Source organism: Alosa pseudoharengus, unplaced genomic scaffold (assembly GCF_046254945.1).
Source record: "Alosa pseudoharengus isolate Yale_2024_CS ecotype anadromous, Long Island Sound unplaced genomic scaffold, YU_APseudo_1.1 YU_APseudo_1.1_scf_2, whole genome shotgun sequence".
NCBI classification, from domain to species: domain Eukaryota; kingdom Metazoa; phylum Chordata; class Actinopteri; order Clupeiformes; family Clupeidae; genus Alosa; species Alosa pseudoharengus.
In genome coordinates this window covers 44082903-44104497 of record NW_027468663.1, presented here as the reverse complement: position 1 = coordinate 44104497, position 21595 = coordinate 44082903, and the positions used below count along the sequence as shown (strand labels likewise).

Genomic DNA, 21595 nt, shown 5'->3' with positions numbered 1-21595 from the left:
TTCATCTTTTCACGTCCACACCCAAGTACGACCTGGTCATCCTTTATACATCAAGTCCTACCAGCTGCCAGTCTGAAAGCTGAAATGCTGAGAGCTGAAAGAAGGTGGCACACTTACGTATGGAGCGGAGTCCAGACTCTCTGTGTTCACCACGACAGGGGGCGGATTCGCCTGCACGGAGAAAGGGACAGACAGAACAGAGTGAGACATCGGTGCGATGGAGTTAGTCCACAGAATCCAAACAAACTGCCTTCCAAAGCAACCATCCCAAACCCCCCATCCACCCACCCCCCGTGGGACATTCTCCTGAGGGGGTAAGCACCCCTCACATCCCGCCTAAAATCCACTGAGCAGCGCCCTGGACAGGACAAGAGGTCCACTTACTCGCCACATGGCTCTACACACAGCTAGTGCCACTGGCTCTCAGCACAGATTAGCATACGTACGTACATGGCATTTTATACTGCAGAACATGCAATGGTGGAGCATGGATGCTATTAAGTATCCAAATAGCCTAAATGAATCTCTCTCTCTCTCTCTCTCTCTCTCTCTCTCTATCACTCTCTGCTTCCGTTAGTGCTACTCACTTCCTCTGGCTGGTGTTTTACATGTAACCCCCCCCACACACACACTGTATCCCTCCCTCCCTCCCTTCAACCCCCCCCCTCTCTCTCTAATCTCTAACTCTGTCAGAGAAGCAGGGAAATGGCAGGGATCAGAAAAGAGGAGAGAGAGAGAGAGAGAGAGAGAGAGAGAGAGAGAGAGAGAGAGAGAGAGAGAGAGAGAGAGAGAGAGAGAGAGAGAGAAGAGACAGGGGGGGGATGGCCAACAGAACATGTGCGAGTGAGCATCAGTGGAGTGGAGGGCTGTTGGAGAGGAGAGGAGAGGAGGAGAGGAGAGGAGAGGGGGGAAAAATAAAACCTGCGGTGACGTTGGTGGAGTGGTGGCAGCGGCGGGCTCCGCAGGGACAGGCGAGATTGGGATCACAGGGATTATGGGAACGGAGGGTGGGACAGCATCTGTCTGCTGAACAATAGCAGGGGGAGTGGAGAGGTCAAGAGGCACACACACACACACGCATGAACACACACACACATACATACACACAGAGACACATACATACAGAGAATGAGGGATATGGGTATGGTGGGTGGGTGTGCTTGTGATGATATGGTCATTCGTGTGTGTGTGTGTGTGTGTGTGTGTGTGTGTGTGTGTGTGTGTGTGTGTGTGTGTGTGTGTGTAAGTGTGTTTACACATAGAGCATGGAGAAATGCAATGTGGCTGTGACAGCTGAAGAAAAACAAAACAATCAATGCAATGAAAACTCAACAGTAACAGAATATACCCCTGGTTCACCAACTGTGCTGTGCGGTGAGAGGCAGCTAAATAACTAAATAAAAATAGACGTACACACACCAAAACACACAACCATGCATTCTGTCGACTCAATCAGAATGAAACACAACCAGGGACGGTTGAGTTCTGCAGATTGATATTTCACAGAATCACACCGTCTCCTATAGTGGGATGCTAAAAAGAGCTATATCCAGCCATAACACCATTGTAAAGCATCATGTGTGAGTGTGAGCGTGTGTGTGCGCATGTTTGTGTCTGTAAGGAGGCTGTCACACATCGGTCTTGTGATACTAAGGCCGCTAGAGCCTGCAGATCCCTGGCTTTAGGCTGTGCGTCCCATATGGGCACCCATGTCTGCCACAACCCCCCCCTCCCCCCCCCCCCCCGCCTCTTCTTCTTTCCTTTTGCTTCCTTCAATAGCACAACTTGCAAAACAAGTTCAGAGTATGTATGTCAAATTCCGAGTAATGTGTGTCAATGTATGTCAGCGTGAGCTCCACGAGCGTATGGCAGCAGGCGATCTGCACAGCCTGATCACAGAGACGATGCGGTTAGTCGCCCATGCGTCCCCATCAAGTCAATGCGTGCTCAAAAGGAGGAGAAGGACTGCTGAGCTTTGGAACCCATCAGCGCAGCATCATCTGTGTGTCTGCTGTACCAGCGCTCTGGGCAGGCGGCCGTCCAGAGGGGAGCGGGTGTGTGAGCGCTGGTGACTCCTCACCTGAGCAGGCAGGCACACCTGTGCCAGCTGTGGCCTAATCACAACCGATTCAAATCTACCACGTCGGCGACGGTCCTTTGCATGACACAGCCAACCTATACTGATAGCAGTTTCTGGATGCCAAACAAGACGGTTCTCTCCAAACACTCAGAGATAAAGATGCACACAGCTTGATACACTGCATAATGAGGTTGTAGTATACAGTACATAAACACAGTCTCTCTCTCTCTCACACCCACACAGCTTGCCGTTTTTTCCCTTCAGTACGCTCTGCTGCGTGCCCAATCAAGTGTCCCAGGGCATGTGCCCTTAGTGAACAAGCAGAAGTGTTTCAAAGCGCCCGGGATCCTCCCACATATCTGACTGGGTGAACACACACACACACACACACACACACACACACACACACACACACACACACACACACACACACACACACACACACACACACACACACAATGAGGTCTTCACAAACAATGTCAGGTGCAGTTCATGCGTGAATCCATGAGCTTTCTTAAATAGTAAGCAGGGCATTAAAGACCCAAATGCAAAAGGCACCACGGCGTGCTTACCCACCCACGGTCAGCCGTGAATTCAGTGGAGTGAAGGCGATCCCATGAGATAGCCTTACATTGAGTGCACCAACTTCACAATGCTTATGTGCGTGACTTACTGCCCATAGAGAAGCCAGCGAAACACATACTACTAACTGCCATGGCTGCACGGCAAAGACACAGCACAGCTCCGCACAGATCCAACAACACACATGCAGCAATGCAATACAAAAGCTCACACACAGAGGCATACCCTTACATGTAACATAAACACACACACACACAGTATAGCCTACAAATAACATTGTGCATCTCCGAGGTGTGCAGTAATGCTCCGATTTCAGGGTTTAATTGTTGTTGCACAGCACTCGGGGCCAAGAGGGGAGCAACACAGCAGCAAGGCTAAAATTAGCACACGTCAATAGCATTGACCACGCTCCCAGTTCTGGGAGTCCAGCTCTAAACCTCTACATTTGGTTTTAATTGGTCTGAACGAGAGTGGACCGCACACGGGCACACAATGACAGGCAGACATGCTAGATGCAGACAAAATCCATTCCTGTTGATCACAACACTCATTCACTCACACACACACACACAGAAAAGCGCCTGGCCTTTAGCCTTGGTCTTAAGTGTGAGTGTACTGAATGCGGAGCAGTGGAGGGTAGGGTGTGTGTGTGTGTGGGGTGGGGGTGGGGGGGACAATCAAGAGCCTCGGAGAGAAGAGGGAGAGAGGCAATCAGCTGAGCACAGGAGCAGAGCAGCTCAACCACATACAGACAGAAGATGACAGAAGTCCCAGGCAAGGGATGCGGATACAGCGAAATGTTTAGAGACAGGGAGAAAGAGGAGAGAAGGAGGCAGCTAGTCAAGTTCTTTACAACCTACACCACAGCATTTGGCCATTACACCGACCCTAAACACCTCATACGATCAAACTAACCCTACACAAAGTGCAAGCATCATTCATGACCATGCTTCAGCTAAGGAGTGCCTGTCATAGTCTGCACCAACCCTTGTTCGGAAGTCCAAAGTTCCTCCGCTTCTCCGTCCAAGACCGGGACTCGCATACTCCTGTACCTGGTCAAAGGAGAGTTTGCCCCAGGGGTAGTCCAGTCGGGCGCCCCCGGGGCTCGTGACTTTGGCGGTGCTCTTGGTGGGGCTCTTCTTGACGCTGTCGCGCAGGTTCATGAACTTGGCGCGGCTCTTGGCCATGGAGGCGGGCAGGGTGGCGGTGCTGTAGCACGCGTGCGGGGCCTGATGGTGGGGCTGGTGCTGCTGCGGCGGCGGCAGCGGCCGCTGGTGCGCCGGATGGAGGGGCTGATGGAGGGGCTGATGGAGGGGCTGCTGCGGATGCTGATGCTGCGGATGCTGATGCTGCTGCTGATGATGCTGCTGCTGATGATGCTGCTGCTGCTGCTGCTGGAAGCTCATCTGCTGCTGGAGCTGATACTGCTGATGAAGCTGGTGGAAGTTCGGAAGACGGGGCGCCGTGACTGGACCGGGACCGGGACCGGGACCAGGGCACGGAGCAGGCCCAGGCTGGTACTGCAAATGCTGGGGACGCAGCATAGTGCCCCCCTTTGGTGGGCAGCCACCTTTGCCCGCGCCCCGGTCGCCTCCCCTCCCTTCCATAGTCTGGCAGGCGTAGTCATGGTTGTTGTAGTAAGTGGTCATGGTTAGCTTGGGGGCCACCAGGGGCAGAAGAGATTATGGATGAAGCCCGCCGAGATGCACAGTCTCTCCTCCGGTGGATGAAATGACTAAATTCACAATTTGAAGAGAAGAGACGAACAGAAGGAAGAGCAGGTGCAGTGGTAAGGCCAGTTCTTGTTCTGCTGCCTCTTCCGTGGTTTGGGTTGTTATCTCAGCAATGCTGAAGCGGAGCCGGCAGCTGGCTGATTGGTTTATCTCTGCGCGGTGGGTAGAGCTAGCGCGTGCGCTACGTGGCGACGGCAGCAGCGCTGTCAACAGCCGTGAGAGGCGAGGGAAATCCAGCCGAGCTTCTCAGGCTTCAGTGCCCGTCCCACCACCATGCCTGCACTGCACTGCACTGCACTGCACGCTCCGAGCTCTGCGGCTGCCTAGTGTGTGCTCGCTCCCTCGCTCTCCTGCTTACTCAACCCTTTCTCTCTCTCTCTCTCTCTCGCTCGCTCGGTCACTCACTCTCTCATCCCTGCTTCCTATCCCTCTCTCTCTCTCTCTCTCACTCACTCTCTCTCTCCCCACACTCATCCGTTTGCTCCTCTCCCTCCCCTCATCTCTCTGTGTATTCATGCCAATTAGCAAGCTCCAATGGGCCAGGGCACCCCCCCCCCTCTCTCTGGCATGAATAATCGATGCTAGGCTCCAGTTCAGATAGGAGGCCATATCAGCATCAGTGCGCTGACATGCTGGGGGCTCTTGCTACAGGCCTCAAGGGAGATGGGGGGGGGGCGTGTTCTCATATCAATGGTCAAACACAGTTTTTTCAGTGTTCTATGGAATAGTATGGTACATGCAGTACACAGCAGAAAGGATACCATGGTAACATGCTTGGAAGCCGTGTACAATATCTCTTCCTTCCACACAATCAGAGCTCAGCAGGGGGCTCCCCAATACTTCCCGAGCCAGCATACTTGAGAATGTCTGGAGAGTTTGCTCAGGCGAATTTTGGATAACGATGAACAGCCATTTGCATGAACTTTGCATTCCATTTTTCCATTAGCGTGTCGAGTGAGATCAATCGGGCCATTAGTGATATTGTTTCCTGCACAGGACAGATGGCTATAGCTCCATATGGATGGTCTTTACATTGCTTGAATTATGAATGGAATAAACTGAATAATACACATGGCTAAAAATAGCACCGCTTGCTTTGCCATGACAGTGTGGGGATCTAAGCCTGATTTTCTAAGTGGATTGAGAGGGGACGAGCATCGTAAAGGATCACTGCCCGGGCTGCCTTCGCCTGTCGTCCCTTTGGCACCACGTTGCGCCTACAGGGTCCAGTACCCCCTGTTCATAGTCATACAACACATACACACAAGCACACACATGCTCTCATACACATTGAGCACAGTCTATTAATGAATTTGGGATGAGGGGAGAGGTAGGCAATGAGATTTTTGAGATATTTTATGACTGTGGCAGAGCGAGAGAAAAAATCCTTTCCACTAGACTAAAATCTCTATTTTTTTTTTATTGAATGCTTTTCTTTCAGATGCTTTTGGTAGCTATTAATTGCTATAATTGTTATTTGCAAAATCCTGCTGTGAAACAAAGCTTAGTAGCAAAACACAAGCTGTAAAAAGCAAAATAGGAAAATATAAATGTGAAAAATATTCAAAAGCCCGAGCAAAAAGAAAACAATAAATAAATACACAGAGCTTAGATAAAAAAATAATACTAAATTCTGCCAGGATTTTGAGAGAATTACGCTCAGATGGGACTGCAGAGCTGTACTGTGTGGAGCCAGCGCCATCTACAGGCATCCCTGGAAGCACACACAAACAAAAAAAAAAAAAACAGCTTGTAGCATGCAGGTTCAGCCGTTGAAGCTTGTTGATCACTACTAATAAGTAAGCTCTCAGAGTCCAATCATCATTCTTAAGCCAGCATTTGTATAAAAAAGCTAATGATGTCCATTATCTACCTACAATATTGTACGCTACATACCCCATGTCCTCGCACATGCCACTTATAGCAAGAGACACAAACGGTTTTCAGTTCTCATATATCCGAGCAAAGTGACCTCTGTGAATTACATATAGCTTCTACAGTTTTCAAAGTAGATGTAGCCTGTCAATGTCCATTTTGTGTAAGAACATTACCACATTAGTAGTCCAACTGTAAATCCTTTTTCATGCATCGCCCTGGCATTTAACACCAGCAACAGGGGGAAATTAATGGGAAAATAAATCTGGTGATCTATAGACCTTCACTGACAACAGCCACAGTCTCTCAGGAGAACGGCATAGCAACAACAACAATCGCATGGGAGAGCTCTTTCTGCAGTGCTGTATTGCTTCAACACAGCTCAGTGTGTTCCAATTCTGCTACCAGGGAGATTTAAAGGGCAGCTCTTTACCAAACAGTTAACAATCAGCAAAATGATGGCTGACATCAGCATAAAAACGCTTGTTCTCTTTAAGTTTACGTCTTTAATTTGATACAACCAATGGCATGGCTTTCAATACTTCTGTGAGCAGCTTAAAGAAAAAGTAAATGAAGTATACAGCCTGTTAAATGGTCCTTAGTTGATCCTTAGGTTCTGGTCCTAAGTATTTGTACATAGTGCATAGTTAGATATTCTAACATTGCAGAACTGATCTCGGTATGCTAATGTTTTCTTAATGAACACAATGCACAGCATATCTTTTTTCAATCCCTTCTGCTCCACTAAAGCCAGCCATGGCTTTCCCTGATCACAGGTCTGAGCATGTAATCAGGAACGTTACCATAGAGATGATAGCAAGGCAGGCGGAACTATTTGGAACTATAAAAAACACACAACCACAAGGAACACAAAATCTATCTGGATCAGTATCAAGATTAAAAATCAAGATACTACTGACAGGCACCGGAGAAAACAAACAGTTTTAAACAACGTCCAAAGTTGCACAAGACTTCATTTCAAATCAAAATTGCATGGAGACTTTTGATCTGCCTCAGAAGGCACCAACTAAAAGCAGGGATGTCATGGTCCTAGCCAGCTGCTGCACTGCAGTCCCGCTCTTCTCTGGGTCACCTACACGCTGTTGCTTCCGCACCGGTCTTCCCACTTGCACTCACCTGGCCCCAAACTGAACACACCTGGACCCGGCACCTGAACTCCCACAGCAGGGAACTCCCCCCTCCCATCCCAACCCACATCAGCACTCACCTGCGTGGCCCCTGCGGAAATGCAGTCGGTGAACATCCGGAGACGGGAGAGGAGGACCTGCACTCGGTGCCAGCGGGTCTGGTGCTGGTCTGGAGGCTCCTCAGAGCAGCTCCGCACAGAGGCCAACCTCGGCTTTGGTATATAGCCGTGACCGGAGTTAGTGCTGCCGCGGTTGCCCCTGGAGTACAGGGTGTTACCACTGAAGATGTAATTCATGGCCACGTTTGCACTGCCCACATGCACGGACACACACGCACACCCTTGTTGCAGTGGATAGCTGGAAGGGATGGGCGACAAACTAGATACCAAGATGCTAACAGTCTGACGGCATTTCCTGATAGTGTTTGGGAGAAGAGATCCTGGTTAATGGTTATTCCTTCTGTGAAAGGCTCTGCACTCTGCAATTACATTTATTTATTGTTGTTGATTTTCTATCACACTGCTCGGTTAGTCTTTGAAAGCTGAAGCCTCATATTCATAGGCTGTAAAGATACTCACACCGACAATGACATGCATGAGCTATGCAGATGGCCAGTTCCCCTCTGTGTCATGAACCCCAGGGAACAGAAAGATTAAACTCTCTCCCACTGACACGAAGAGCCTCGGCCTCCAGAAATTACACAAATCCTTCTCCAAGAAAACAGGAAGAGAAAAAATGAGTCCCTCCTTAAATAAAAACGAGCAAGAGAGAGATTCCAGAGATAGACATCAGCACAAACCAGGAAGCAATCAAGGCATGTGTTTACAATCCCTGAGTTAGTCTTTTGTCAACCCACCATAATGCCCATAATCTTCTGGGTTCTAGCATCTTAACAGTGGCAGAAATAAATGCCTGGTGCAAAGCCCATGTTCTGTTTGCTTTCAGGTCCAAATGCAGAATCCTTCCAAAGTATAACAATCCATCCAAGTCCAGATCAAAAAGCAAATACTTGAAAGTCCAATTCAGGTGATTTCATTCGTATGTGAAGCACCTTCTTTCGATAATCCTACAGTGCTGCGGAATCTCTGAGATACTGCAGAATCTCCCACACACATAAAATTTCAAGACCACAAAGAAAAAAAAATACAACAGTAAAAATAGATCTAAATAGTTGAGATACGCGCTGCAGGAAACAAGAGCAGAAGGCAGGTGCGCCAATGCCCATACAAGTTCTAAGGAATGCCATTCCCGTCACCAGGCACTTCATGTTTTCAGAAACATGCTGGAAAACTCTCCACGGAGAGACAGGACAAAAAGAAGAGAAAAACAGAAGGAGTGGGAGAGAAAGATGGAGAGCGAGGGAGAGAGCCGGAGATGTGCCACAGGTGCCGGATGAGTTGGCAGATTTTGTTACGAGCCTCTGCCTCCTCTCCCCCGGGAGCCAACGCCATGGCAACTGCACTCCCATCAAACAGCGCCAGCAGGATTTCCCGGCAAGGCTCTGCCCACCTCCTGACTATCGGCTCCTGTGGTAAACACTCAGCGCACTTCAGTTCCATTAGCTGCTGCACAGCTTAGTCAGTGGAATCGGGAGTTCTGCAAAAAGGAGAGTCACTTTCAGGGGGAAAAAGGAGAAAGCAAACAGCAGCTGCGCACTTTGCCAGGTCTTGCCTGCATTTGGGAAATACCAGGACGCCATGTCAAGGGAACAGGTGTGTTCAACAGATGCAGAGCATTACATCTGTTGCTTTTGGTACAACTGTAAGTGGTTTGGGACAACACTGGAGCACGCGCCTCCCCCAGACAAACAATAAAACATAACAAAGCAACAGGTCATATCATATCTATTCTGTTCCCCTATGCAGTTTGGAGCAACAGCATCTGTAGCCTCTACTGAATGCTCATCACTTACTAAATATGGCAGGCTATCAATAATGCATCACAAATTCCATGAACAGAACGTGCATATCTGATGAGCCTGCTGTCAGGAGGACGTAGCGCTGCTCTGGACCACTGGGACCACCGTGCCCATCATCTTGGTAATAGACAATTAGAGACACAGGGCCACTACCTAAGCAGTGGACAATAAAACCGCAAATGCATTCTGGACTAAATTATTTTGATGGGATATTAGCAAGCCTCAGTTTTTCCACGTTACTGTCAGTGAGGTCTTAAAGCTATAACACTTCCTTCATGTAACCCTATCCATTCACTGTTCAATTGCGAAACAATGGCTAACAAATTAGGGCCCTCTCTTGTCGGATCAAGTCCATCTTATGCTGCTAATGTGTTGACGGATAGGGACCTAAGAAAGTCAGAGGGGATTGAGGTTTCTATGCTAGCCTGTCAACGAGAGAGCTCAACAAAGCCCAATTACCATGTTATGCTTGAGAGCCACTGAATACGGTTTACCTCATCAAATTTCATCTCTGGTCAATAACACACCGCTCTGCCAAAGGAACAGCACTGAGGCTGTTGTGCATATCAAGAGACGACTGGGCTATGGGAGTGGGCAATGTTTTCCATGAAACCAGTGCAGAATCCATATGAGCATGTTGGAATTCGCACTACAGGATCAACAGGTAAACAAAATGGATGCTGGCCTGCGATTAACAAGACTAAAGACTAAAGGAAATAAGAAAATGCTTCAGCAGACATCTTGCACTTGCGTAAATGATCTCGCCTATTCAATCACAAAGATCTACAACCAATAAAATGAATTGAGAATGGACATCTTTTAAATTAACCTGAGTAGAAGAGCTAGTGAATAAAGCTCAAACCTAAGTTTTCACTGTAAGCTCAAAAGCAATGCAGCACATTAATTGAATATAACATTACATCACTAAACAGGACTCCATCATGGATACTGTCATCAACATTAAGATGACAATGTTTGTGTGTAAAGCTTCCTAAACATAACAAGCAGACAAGAACATAACAAATGTTAATCTGAACTACTACTACTACTAGTGTGAAGCAGGAGAGCTAAAGCAGCAGGTTTTCTGTGTGTGGGTACGTAAATCTCTGTCAGCATGCATACATTGTGTTTTTATGTAAGTGTGTGTGTGTGTGTGTGTGTTAAAAGAGATCGCCCACATGCACGCTGCTGAGCAGCATTCACACACAGACGCTGGTTGCCAGGCGGCAGGACTGAAGGCATCTGTTAGAGCTCGTTTCGCCCGCTAAAGCGCCACCGTCGCGGCGCGTTTCACATGAGACCGCCGCACCGAGAACGCAAGTGTAATGGTGCGCTCGCGCGGCTGCAAGCCTGCCTGTCACCCTGGCGACACCTGACAGAACGAGCAGTCCGGTCGCTCACCGTGCGCCACAGCAATGACGCACCAGCACGCACTCCTGTTTCTGGAGAAATCTACACAGCATAAGACTTTCTCTCTCTCTCTCTCGCTCTCTCTCGGTCTCTCTCGGTCTGTCTGTCTGTCTCTCTCTCCTTCCAACTCTACACGGACAGGGGATTGATTTAATGGACGAATGATAGATTATCAATCCAAAGCACAAGCCCAGCAGGACCCACCAGACGACGAGGCAGGTACTACATCACTGACGCCAAAGATCGGTAAACAAACAGACACGCGCACCAGAAAAATCCCATCTCCGCTGTCATCAGAATGCCACTCTCTCTCTCTCACACACACACACACACACACACACACAGAACTGCACACATGCACGGCATATACAACACAAAGGACTCCACTGACTGTGACCTGAACAAATGTGGTCAGTCTGGCAGTCCCTTCACACACTGAGACTATGTTTACCAGCCGTCTCGGTGGCTGGAGCCTTTAGCGCGTCTCACACACACGCCGTCAGGGAGGGGGAGCTGAGCCTTACCAACAAGTGCAGATGCAGCCTCTTGGTCCTCCTCAGGGTGCCCATGATGCGCCGGCCCATCTTTTTAGCGTACCACACAGAGTTCAGCATCCTGGGCCCACGCCGACGCTGGTGCTGTTACCACTGCTGCCGCCGCCGCTGCTGCTGGAGAGTTCACACTCTGGCGATTTCCCCCCCCCCCCCCTCCCCCTCCCTCCCTCCCCCCGGTCCCAGAACCCCCCCCCTCCTCCTCCTCTTCCGCCCCTTCCTACCTCCTCCTCCAGCAGGGGCTTAATGTGCCGATCACTCCCCCCCACTACCCACCCTCTCCTGCCGCCAGCGTGCTCCAGCCCCTCTACTCCAACCTCATCTACCTACTCACCTCCTACCACCTACAGCAGCATCTCAGAGCCAGCTGTCGGAGTCTGCACTACCAGAGGAGAAATGGCCAAAAAAATGGCCTCTGTTCATGTTCAGATAACCTGCAACGAAGGGCTAGAGAGGGCAAGCAAAGAGAGGGAGAGAGAAAGACAGAGGGAGACGGAGGAAGAAAGAGCGTGGCAGGGGTTTGTCTGACGCACAGACTGCTGCAGGGAGAGCGAGAGAGAGGGAGCAGGAGAAAGAGAGCGAGGAGAGGGAGAGAGAGGGAGAGAGAGAGATAGCTTCACAATTTCCGCATCCCTGAAATGCGGCTTTATTCACCTCCTCCCCTACCCTCTCATGCTCACGCTCACTCTCCCCCTAACTCTCTCTCTTTCTCTCTCTCTGTCTCTCTCGGCTGACGCGGTTACTGGCACGCTGTTCCAATCACAGCAGAGTCTCAGAGGGCTGTGTGTGTGTGTGTGTGTGTGTGTGTGTGTGTGTGTGTGTGTGTGTGTGTGTGTGACCGATATGCGAAACGGGACGTTGTAAGGACGCTAAGCCATGAGTAAGGATGCAGGTGCCTGTCTCTGTTCCTCTCTAGGCACTGGAAATGAGTCAGCAAGCGAGGAGAGCAGGAGCCTCACACTGATGATCCAGTGCTTTCTGTATGTGTGTGTGTTTGGGTAAGAAAGGAGAGAGAGTGAGAGAGAGAGAAAGAGAGAGTGAGTGTGTGTGTATTGTCCTGTGCTCTCCAATTGTCTTTTCATCTCTCTCTCATTCTCTCTCTCTCTCTCTCTCTCTCTCTCTCTCTCTCTGCAGTGGTAGAGGGGAGCCACAGCACCCCAGCCCTCCACACACCATCTGTCCTCTGTTTCTCACTTGGCCCTGTGGCCGGGCCCTTCTCCCGCTCCTTCAGCTCGCGCCGCCTCGTCACTCGCACCGCACCTGGAACTCGGTGCCCAGGCAGGGAGAAGGTGAAGAGAGAGGGCAGTGGAGGGCAGTGGAGGGGAAAGCAATAGCCCTGCGCTGACCCTCCGACTGCTGTTACGTTCCTGCTCTCTTTGACCTCTTTCCAGAATTGTCTGTCCTTCATCCTCTGTTGTCACCGTTGTTCATTGAGTGTGCATGCATGCGTGTGTGTGTGTGTGTGTGTGTGTGTGTGTGTGTGTGTGTGTGTGTGTGTGAGTGAGTGAGAGATGGGGGGGGGGGGGGCTGACGTCACTGACGGGAAAGCAGAGGAGAGGAGAGTCAAAGAGAGGAAAAGAAAAGAGGTGGAAGAAGACGGCCGCATCCTTACTCTCTAACATTTTCCAGGAGGAAACGATGCATTCGCTACTTTATCTTTAATATTATTATTATTATTATTATTACTTATTCATTTGACTGACGCTTTAAACCAAACTAATTTACCAAACCCAATCATTACAATTATAAGTCTCCATGGTGCAAGTTAGGGTCAAGCGCCTTACACAGGGCCACCACAGGGGCAGCCAGGAATGAAACCCAAAACTTGGCTGGCTACTAAGCCACTACATGACCGCGGCCCCATACATCATCCTGTTCCATGCTATTGTTTCAGCTCCTAGGCCTGCTGCCAGACGGCATGATCAACTAGATATTGTGTGGCTCACTAATTGCTTGTTGCCTGGTGTGATAGTCTCTTGCCCATGAAGCCAACATGGAGTCAATTCACTGGCAACCTATGCTCACAGTGTTGTACACATACTGTAGAGTAAGAGGAATTGCAACAATCTGCTGCATGCAATCCAACAGATGAAATCTCTTGTGAAAGTCCACTGCGTGTGTGTATTTATGTGTGTGCTTACCCATGTATGCATTTAGATGACAAAATGTGTGACACCCAAATAATCTCAGATATACAAAAAGAAGACCAAATGATGCTGAAAAGCATTTGAAGTGTTCAGACTGGTTTATCAGGCCCCAGCTTTGGGCTGGCTCTGTACTGGACCTCAGAACGCTTCCCCATACGCAGCCTACGTATGGAGCCTACAATGCGCCACACACAGACACCTCCTCTACACAACACAAACACATCAGCCACTCTGTATCAGGTCCAGGCCATAGAGGTCACACACACACACACACACACACACACACACACACACACACACACACACACACACACACACACACACACACACACACACACACACACACACACACACACACACACACACACACACACACACACACACACACACACACACACAATCATCATCATCAGGAGGAGACAGAGACAGCCAAGTCAGGTGAGGATGAATTGGCACCATTGAGGGTGAACTAATACACACACCACTACAAACATACATACCATGCACAGCGCAATCTAAGTGGGACTCGACACATATACACAATGGCCATCTTGGCCACTGACTGCAGGTCAGTGGGAGATGCACAGGCCTTAGAAGCGCAGCCTTGTCCAGTCCAGCCGGCACTACGGAGTGCTGCGAAAGCGGAGGCGAGGGGGGGTGGGTTACCTGGAGCGCCACCGGATTGGTGGGGTACGGGGCTGGGAGGGGCAGCGGTGGGCTTTCTCTCTCAGCCCCGAGGGCCGAGGGGCCGTCGAAGATGCACTCCAGGGACTCGACCTACAGGGAGGCATGGAACTCAACCAATCAGGCCACACATCAGCAGCTACGGGAAAAGTATCAACACAGCAGAGAGAGAGTGATAGAGAGTCGGACTGGAGGACGAGATGCAGAGCGAGAGCAAAGACACAGATAACTTGAGAGACGAAAAGGGACAGGGTGAGAAGTAAGCAGAGAGAGAGAGAGAGAGAGAGAGAGAGAGAGAGAGAGAGAGAGAGAGAGAGAGAAGGAACCATCCAAAAATAGAAACAAGCAGAAGAAGAGATACTGTGATAGATAACAAGGGGCTGAGAAGAGGCAGCAAAGCCACAAAGGTCGAGTTGAACGGTGGAGCCTTCTAGCAGAGGCCACAGTGCGAAAGCGATCACAAACACACAAACAGTCAGGCAGACACAACGGAGACAACAGGTGAGAGAGAGAGAGAGAGGATGAGCTCTCAGTCCAACACCAATGAGATGTGCGAGTATGGAATCCCAGCAAGACTTCTCTACAAAGGGAGAAAGTTCTCCTCTTTAACAGAGGAACTGGTTGATCCTACAAAGACATCTAAAAGCAGCGTGTTACAACTAGCAAATCACTACATTACACTAGAGTGCATTTGTGAGAAAATGCTAAATGTGGCGGAAGATGTGTCTTCAGTAGCTGGAATAGGGAATTGGCTGTTGTGGAGCTAAGTTGTTGTGACGCATTTGTGATCTTTGTCTTTGTATGGCCCTTTGCTTTTCTAAATTCTAAAATATAACTGAAATATTTCTTTGCTTTTTCTGTCAGGATGCATTTAAGCGTACATACTGAATGAGAGTAAAAGGTGTGACATTTGTACCTGATATTTGCTCACTTAATGATGAACTGTTCATCTGCTGTTACGGTATATCTTTCAACTCCAAATAACCTTTAACTTAAATACAGCACCTTTGGAATGAGTCTGCCACTCACTTCACATACACTGGTTGTTGTGTATTCAAATATTTTGTCCGTTTCCTTCATTGTCTTTCCAGTGTCACCTGAGCAAAGAAGTTGTTGGTTATCCCAAATTTCTCTCCTCATGGCGAAAGTAGCTTGAAAGAAGACGTCTCCTATATTCAACCCATACGGAGCAGCAAGCTGGGTTTCTGTCGAACTTTATAATGCACATTTGAACTATTTGAACAAGAAATCCTGACTGGAAACAATTGGAATATGCATTCAACGCACACATAAATTAGATTTATTAGAGGGGGTTAATTAACTCATGATTCACATAAGGTATAACATGATTAAATTTAACGGTAATACTTTTATTCACATTTGCTATATTTTTATTCCCTGGATGTTTCCGTAAATGTTGCCCTGGCAACCTTATTGTGAGAAACTGAACTTTATCGTTCTCACTACCTCATCCGCGTTGCCCTGCAAGCGCAGACACGAGAGAAAGAGAGTCATTTGTTCGCACACACACGCACACAGTTCCCCACTGCGTCCCTCTTTGAATGTAAAATGTTTTGTTTGTGATGTTAAGTGTTGTTGCATGTTCGGTGGGCTTCGCGTTATACAAGAGATGTACGGGGGGCTTTGCGTTATACAAGAGATGTACGGGGGGTTTTATTGTTGGTGTCGGTTGTTTGCCGCCGGTTTGGCGTTCGTTCGCGCTGTAAACCAATTGTTTGGTTTGCCGCGATTCCGCTCATTCATTCATTCATTACAACGTCATTACCAACTTCATTCTTGTCAATAACAATTACATAGTGTGGTACCCACTAGCTTGTCTTCCACTTGCCATGATATATCGTCTGTATAGTGCCCATATTCTGGTTAACGCATACATCTACTCACCACACTTCCTGACGCTCCGACCTCTGTCACTGTCCCATTGCGGAAGCGCGCTCCGCACCGGGAAAGGTTATTTTAAACATTCTGCAGGGGTAGGGAGCAGGGCATTATGCTACAGGGGTGTTTAGGATATTCTTTTGGTTGTTTTGTTTCTTTATGTCTGGTGGTTAGGTACGTATTTATAACAGACATATGTTTTGTTCATTATATACTTTTCTGTTGTTTTCTATATCATTGTTATGTTGATTTATGTTATGTATTAGTGAGCCCTATTCTGAGTACTTCCCTAGCTCAATGGTGTGCCTCAATTATCCCCATTTGACAGTAATAGCTGGGGCTATTTAATGGGGTAGCTCAGTTCCCAAAGGGTGCGCAGTAGGTGAAGGACTCTCCTGTTGTGAGGCAGAGTAAGTTATGTGTTATGCTGATGCTTTGGACTATGCATTGTTTGTTCTATTTTTGTTTGTTTTTGGTAGGGAAAAGTATTTTGTTTATTAGTGTTGCTATTTTTGAATATGGTGAAAAATAAATAATTGAAATTAACAGAAGCTACATCCAACCTCTCCTGCAAGTGCCTTTTTCTCCATTTCCACCCAAACTCACAATCCAACACGTGGGTTGACCGCCCGGTCGCTCACACTTATGTTTTGATCCCATAGCCGATCAGAATTATTTCCTAGATTAGGAGTATTCACACTTTTAACTCGCATAACACTGTGGATGGAAACACATGTAAATGTGTATATTCTTAAGCCGAATTTTCATAATAGAATTGGCACGTTTTCACAGAGAATATTTCAATGAACTCAATGAATGGAAACCCTGACGTTTGTCTAGATGTCAGCCAGTAGACTGACAAGGCAGTGTAATGAGATAGCTCCCAGCAATTTGCTTACAGTACACTGAGCAGCATTTTAATCCACTTCAGGGCACCTCTTTTTAACAGACTATATCGGTTTAAAGAATCATCTGTAAACGTCTGCCATGCTGAATGCAAGAATGCAAATCTGAATGCAAGACCACTGCACAGGATCCTGATGTACGTGTTTCCATAGTGAAATTGTCCGTACAACCAGATCCCTAGGAGGAGATGCGGCACTAAAATGGATATAAAGTCCTGACGACAACAAGAACAATGAATGAGTCACTTATGCCACATTAATAACAGCACCTAAGAAAGCCTCAATAAAGCCAGCGTACAGACACAGCATCCAAGTAAAGCATAACCTACAGCAGGCAATGGATACATTAGAATGAACAATAAGCAGAGGAATACAGGAATGACAGAGATACTCTCACAAAATGAACCACACATGTGTTTAGCCTTTCGTTGTAGTGGGGGTAATGTAATGTAAGTGCATTAAAATGCCAGTGTAAACCAAGTGCAATGACGAATATGAGCCAGAGGATGGCAGTAGAAACCCATCACCAATGATCAACACATGCTTGCAGAGGACTGTGTGCTGCTCTGCGGATGCTCTAAGGAGACCAGGGGGAGTGACTGGGTGGAAAACAAACAAACAGCCACGTCTAACGATCAATCCATCACATTAATCTCCCTGATTCTAATCAACACTCCACCTTCCTCAGCTCCTGCTTAAACAAATGGGCAACTCAATGAAAGCCTTGGGACAAAATATCAAGGACAGACTCAATACGGTAAACAGAGTCTTTGCTAATCTAACATGCACGCACACACACACACACACACACAGACACAGACACCCTTGGACACCCACCCTTACACACACACACACACACACTCACACACACTCACTCACACACAGCATTATATTGAGTTTGAGTGCGCTATGAAAATGAAAAGATTTCCTGTGTCTTAGCTAACACAGCACATTAAAGATGTCCTCTAAGGAGAATGGGTGTTTAGCTGGAGGTGGGCCACGTCCTTCGTGATGAGTAGAGCGGAGTAGAGTGGAGTGATGACAGAGAGGTGCTTGAAGAGATGGATAGATAGGAGGTGCCGCGGTGGGTGGAACGGATGGATGGAGTGAGAGAGCGAGGAAGGACGGGAGGGGACAGGGTGGGGGTGGTCAGTCTGCTGCTGCTGCTGCTGCTAGTGGTTATGAGGGGGCGATGGCGGGGGCCCTGGGGAGTCAACCCTGGCGCGGGCACTGGAGCGTGAGGTGGAGAGAGAATAAATCTGAAGGAGAACGACTGAGAAGGACAGAGCAGAGGAGCCGCTATGGATCATGAGCACTCCCATACAAACACACACACACACACACAAACAAGCATAAACAACAACACAATGTTGTGCATACACTCAGGCATGTAAGAAGCTTATCACACACACACACACACACACATCAACATGCAGGCACAAATGGACAGTGTTTTTCAGAGCACAACCACCGACTTATACAATGTAAACAAACACACATACACGCAATGGCCACTCAATGCACCAACATGACAACAGGTCACCAATCATCTGGTGACCTCTGACCCTCCGTCTCCAGCTGACTGACTCTCTGACTGAGGCTCTTGCACAGGATGTGTGAAATATGGCGATGTCTTGGTCTGATGAAATACCGGTAATACCACAGACATTGTTCTACAGGAACTGACACCATCCCAGCAGCTCAAATCGATAAGCAGCCATGGACTGTGACAACTGAAGAAAACGAATGCTTCTGTTTCCGTAAACAAGACTGATCTGATATCAACCCATCCTGTGTAAAAAGAGCCAAGCTATCACACATGTTAAGATCTCTATGCAAGGCATAGACTTTCTGTTACCGGTAGCAGCAGCAAGGCGCAGCACTTGCTCCACCAGCTCCAGTTTACATGCAATTGACTGGACTCCTACATAAACATAACTGCAGGCATTAGACTGGAGCCCACCAGAAACCACTAACAGGCACAAGCTTCACCTGCACACAGACAAGACTTGTTCAGCGGATGGAAGCTTCCCTCATTCCCTCAGCTATCATTCTCTAAGGCTATGTGCATTTGCATGGCCTTGCCTGGCACTATACGCTGGGTCCTGCACAAAACAGCTACACACACCAGTAATGGCAGTAATTTAATGCCTACAGGCAGTGGGAAGATCTTACTGTATAAATCTAAAGAGGCACTCACACACACACAGAATCAGTGTGTTATGTAATAAACCCTGTACAGTAGTAATAATATTAATAATGTAATACATATTTAATACAGCAAAGCACAGTAGTCACTTGGATTTGCTTTGTCTGTAAATGTCCTGCATGCACACTTAAAGGCCAGATATAAAACTGACCACTGGGCTTTCCCTCCCCTTCATTGCTTTTCCAAAGCTTTCCTCCAGCTCTGGACTGACCCCCTGCAGGGGTACTTGGCAAACCCTTCTGTCAGCATGTGTGTATGGTTATGCGTTTTCCAGTATGACTTCTGTAAGTATGCTCACACATATTTTGGGTGTTGATGGCTTTGCGACTTGACACCAAAAAAGCACAGCACAGCTGGGAAGCACGGGTAGTAATGGCACACACAGGTGTGTATGTGATAAAAAGATGTGTGTGTGTGTGTGTCTGTGTGAGAGACTCCAGTAGACAAACACTGGTGGAGCCCAACCCGAGCCAAGCGAAGCCAAGTGTCCCGTGAAGATCTGGTTCTGGCTCACTGGGCCCGGGTGCAGGGCCCCTCCTTACCTTCAAGGGGGAGATGTGGGCGTGCGCCACGTAGCCGTGGACGTTCTCGATCTGGGAGAGGTTCTTCTCGGCCACCTGGACCAGCTCGGGCCCGGGGCCGTCCTCCGTGAGCTGGGGGGAGCTCTGGTCCTGGGGAGATGTGTCCTCGTCATGGTGCCTGTACTTCTGCAGGGGCGAAGGAGAGAAGGAGAGAGAGGGAGAGACATCGGTCAGGACACCATAGTGAGTAATATTGGGAGCTGTCTTCAGCACAGGGAAAAGAGACAATATCAGTGGGCATACACTCATACAGTCAGTTCCCTTCGACTGACACAAGGAGACAGATGATTCGCACACTGGCCAGGTGGACCACATAGAATATGCAGGTAAGGTGCATTCCTGATTTTGGACATTAAGACTTTCGACACCAACGATGAGCACATAACACATGTAACATGCTGAATGGGCAGCACAATGTTATCATTTCATTAGTCTCAAAGCAAGTCAAAGCACACAGACACAAGACAAATCAATCAACATATCTTCTCACAACAGGCCCCATTCAATTTCATATGAATCACAGTCATGATGAAAGCTATTGCTAAAAATCCTTTATGGTAATCATAGCGCCAATAACAAGAAGCACAGGAAAAATGGATTTATCTTGACATCTTTCAACAGAATGGAAGGGTTTACAAAAGCTGATGCATTCTTCTGAGGGAACCCTTTATGCAAAGGAAACCTAGCCTACATTTCAGCACCATACAGCTGCATAATTCATCAACTATTTGGTAACAAAAGCAATGGTCTTAAGCCAGTCATGCAAACTCTCATTTATTTTACACACTAGACAACACATCCTGTTACTCTGTATGTGAGAGCAAACTTAGTCATTTACTCAGCTGAGTCTCAAACAGCTGGTCAACATGAGTATGAATGTAGGGCTTGTCTGCTATATAGCCATGCTGCACTTAGAAATAAAATGTGAACTTATACAATAGCCTATTATACTTACAAACCATCATCTTGGAAAGATTCTGCAAGTAGTAGAAGGAACAAGCTCCTATACCATTAAATCACCAAGGTGAGTGAATAGGGTGTTTAATAGTACTGACTTAAACATTTTCCTTGAATAGGGAGTCCCAAGTTATGACAGTGTAACTCAGCTAACTGTAGGCAGGCTTCACTTCCCCATGTTTTGTCTGAGAGAACCAAGCAAAACACTACATCCACACTTGAGGAAACCACTGAAGCAAGGCCAGAGCCGGCAAATATCACACCACTTCTAATTACTGACTTACCACACGCCTGACTGTTTCTAATGGGGCACACATTTACTGCACCACAGACACACACCCACAGGCCCACACAGACGTACACAAAGACAGACACAGGAAGCCATAGGCACAGGAAGCCACAAACACACACACACACACACACGAGTAGCCATGTTCTGTAAGGTTAGGCCTTACATACTGTATGAAGACCATCACAGTGTGACACATGTACGCAAACATTAATCACATGGGTAGGAGCCAAACAGTAACAGGGTTATAATTGTGTGTTAGATCATTTGTTGCCACGTGAAGACATCGCTGTTCCAGCACTTCAGTATGCGTGCACGGTACTGGAAATAACATACACTTCATCATGACTTTCTTCTGAAATACAACTGTGATGTGAAAAAAAGGAGATGGCTTGAACAGCCTAGCTCTATCTTAAAGAATTAAGGGATACTAACTCTAGAATGTTTGGGTTTATTATGTAGAAAATAAAAATTATAATTAAGAGATAAAAAATTACATGTTACTCTAAAGACCTTTTTGAACTTTACTAGCTCCTGTTTGAGCTAGTGTGTGTGTGTGTGTTTATATAAGACTGTTTATGTATGCTTGCATTAGCGAGAGCATATGTCAGTAAAAGAGTTTATGAG

The 21595-nt window shown here is 47.7% G+C and overlaps 1 protein-coding gene across 23 annotated transcripts in view; it reads right to left on the bottom strand.

Annotated features, from left to right (window-relative positions):
- The window catches only part of dlg1b (discs large MAGUK scaffold protein 1b), a 93048-nt gene that overhangs the window by 31337 nt on the left and 40116 nt on the right, over positions 1-21595 (bottom strand). For 4 of the 23 annotated variants that reach the window (XM_076295139.1, XM_076295140.1, XM_076295141.1 and 1 more), the window contains exons 4-5: positions 19684-19848; positions 118-171 (exon numbers count right to left, since the gene is read on the bottom strand). In XM_076295139.1, coding sequence (XP_076151254.1) covers positions 118-171; positions 19684-19848 — 219 coding nt within the window. Of the gene's footprint in view, positions 1-117; positions 172-921; positions 1027-3648; positions 5001-7498; positions 11204-11270; positions 11398-14110; positions 14222-19683; positions 19849-21595 lie in introns of those variants that run through there. The other 19 variants (XM_076295131.1, XM_076295133.1, XM_076295137.1 and 16 more) reach the window with 12 other exon arrangements.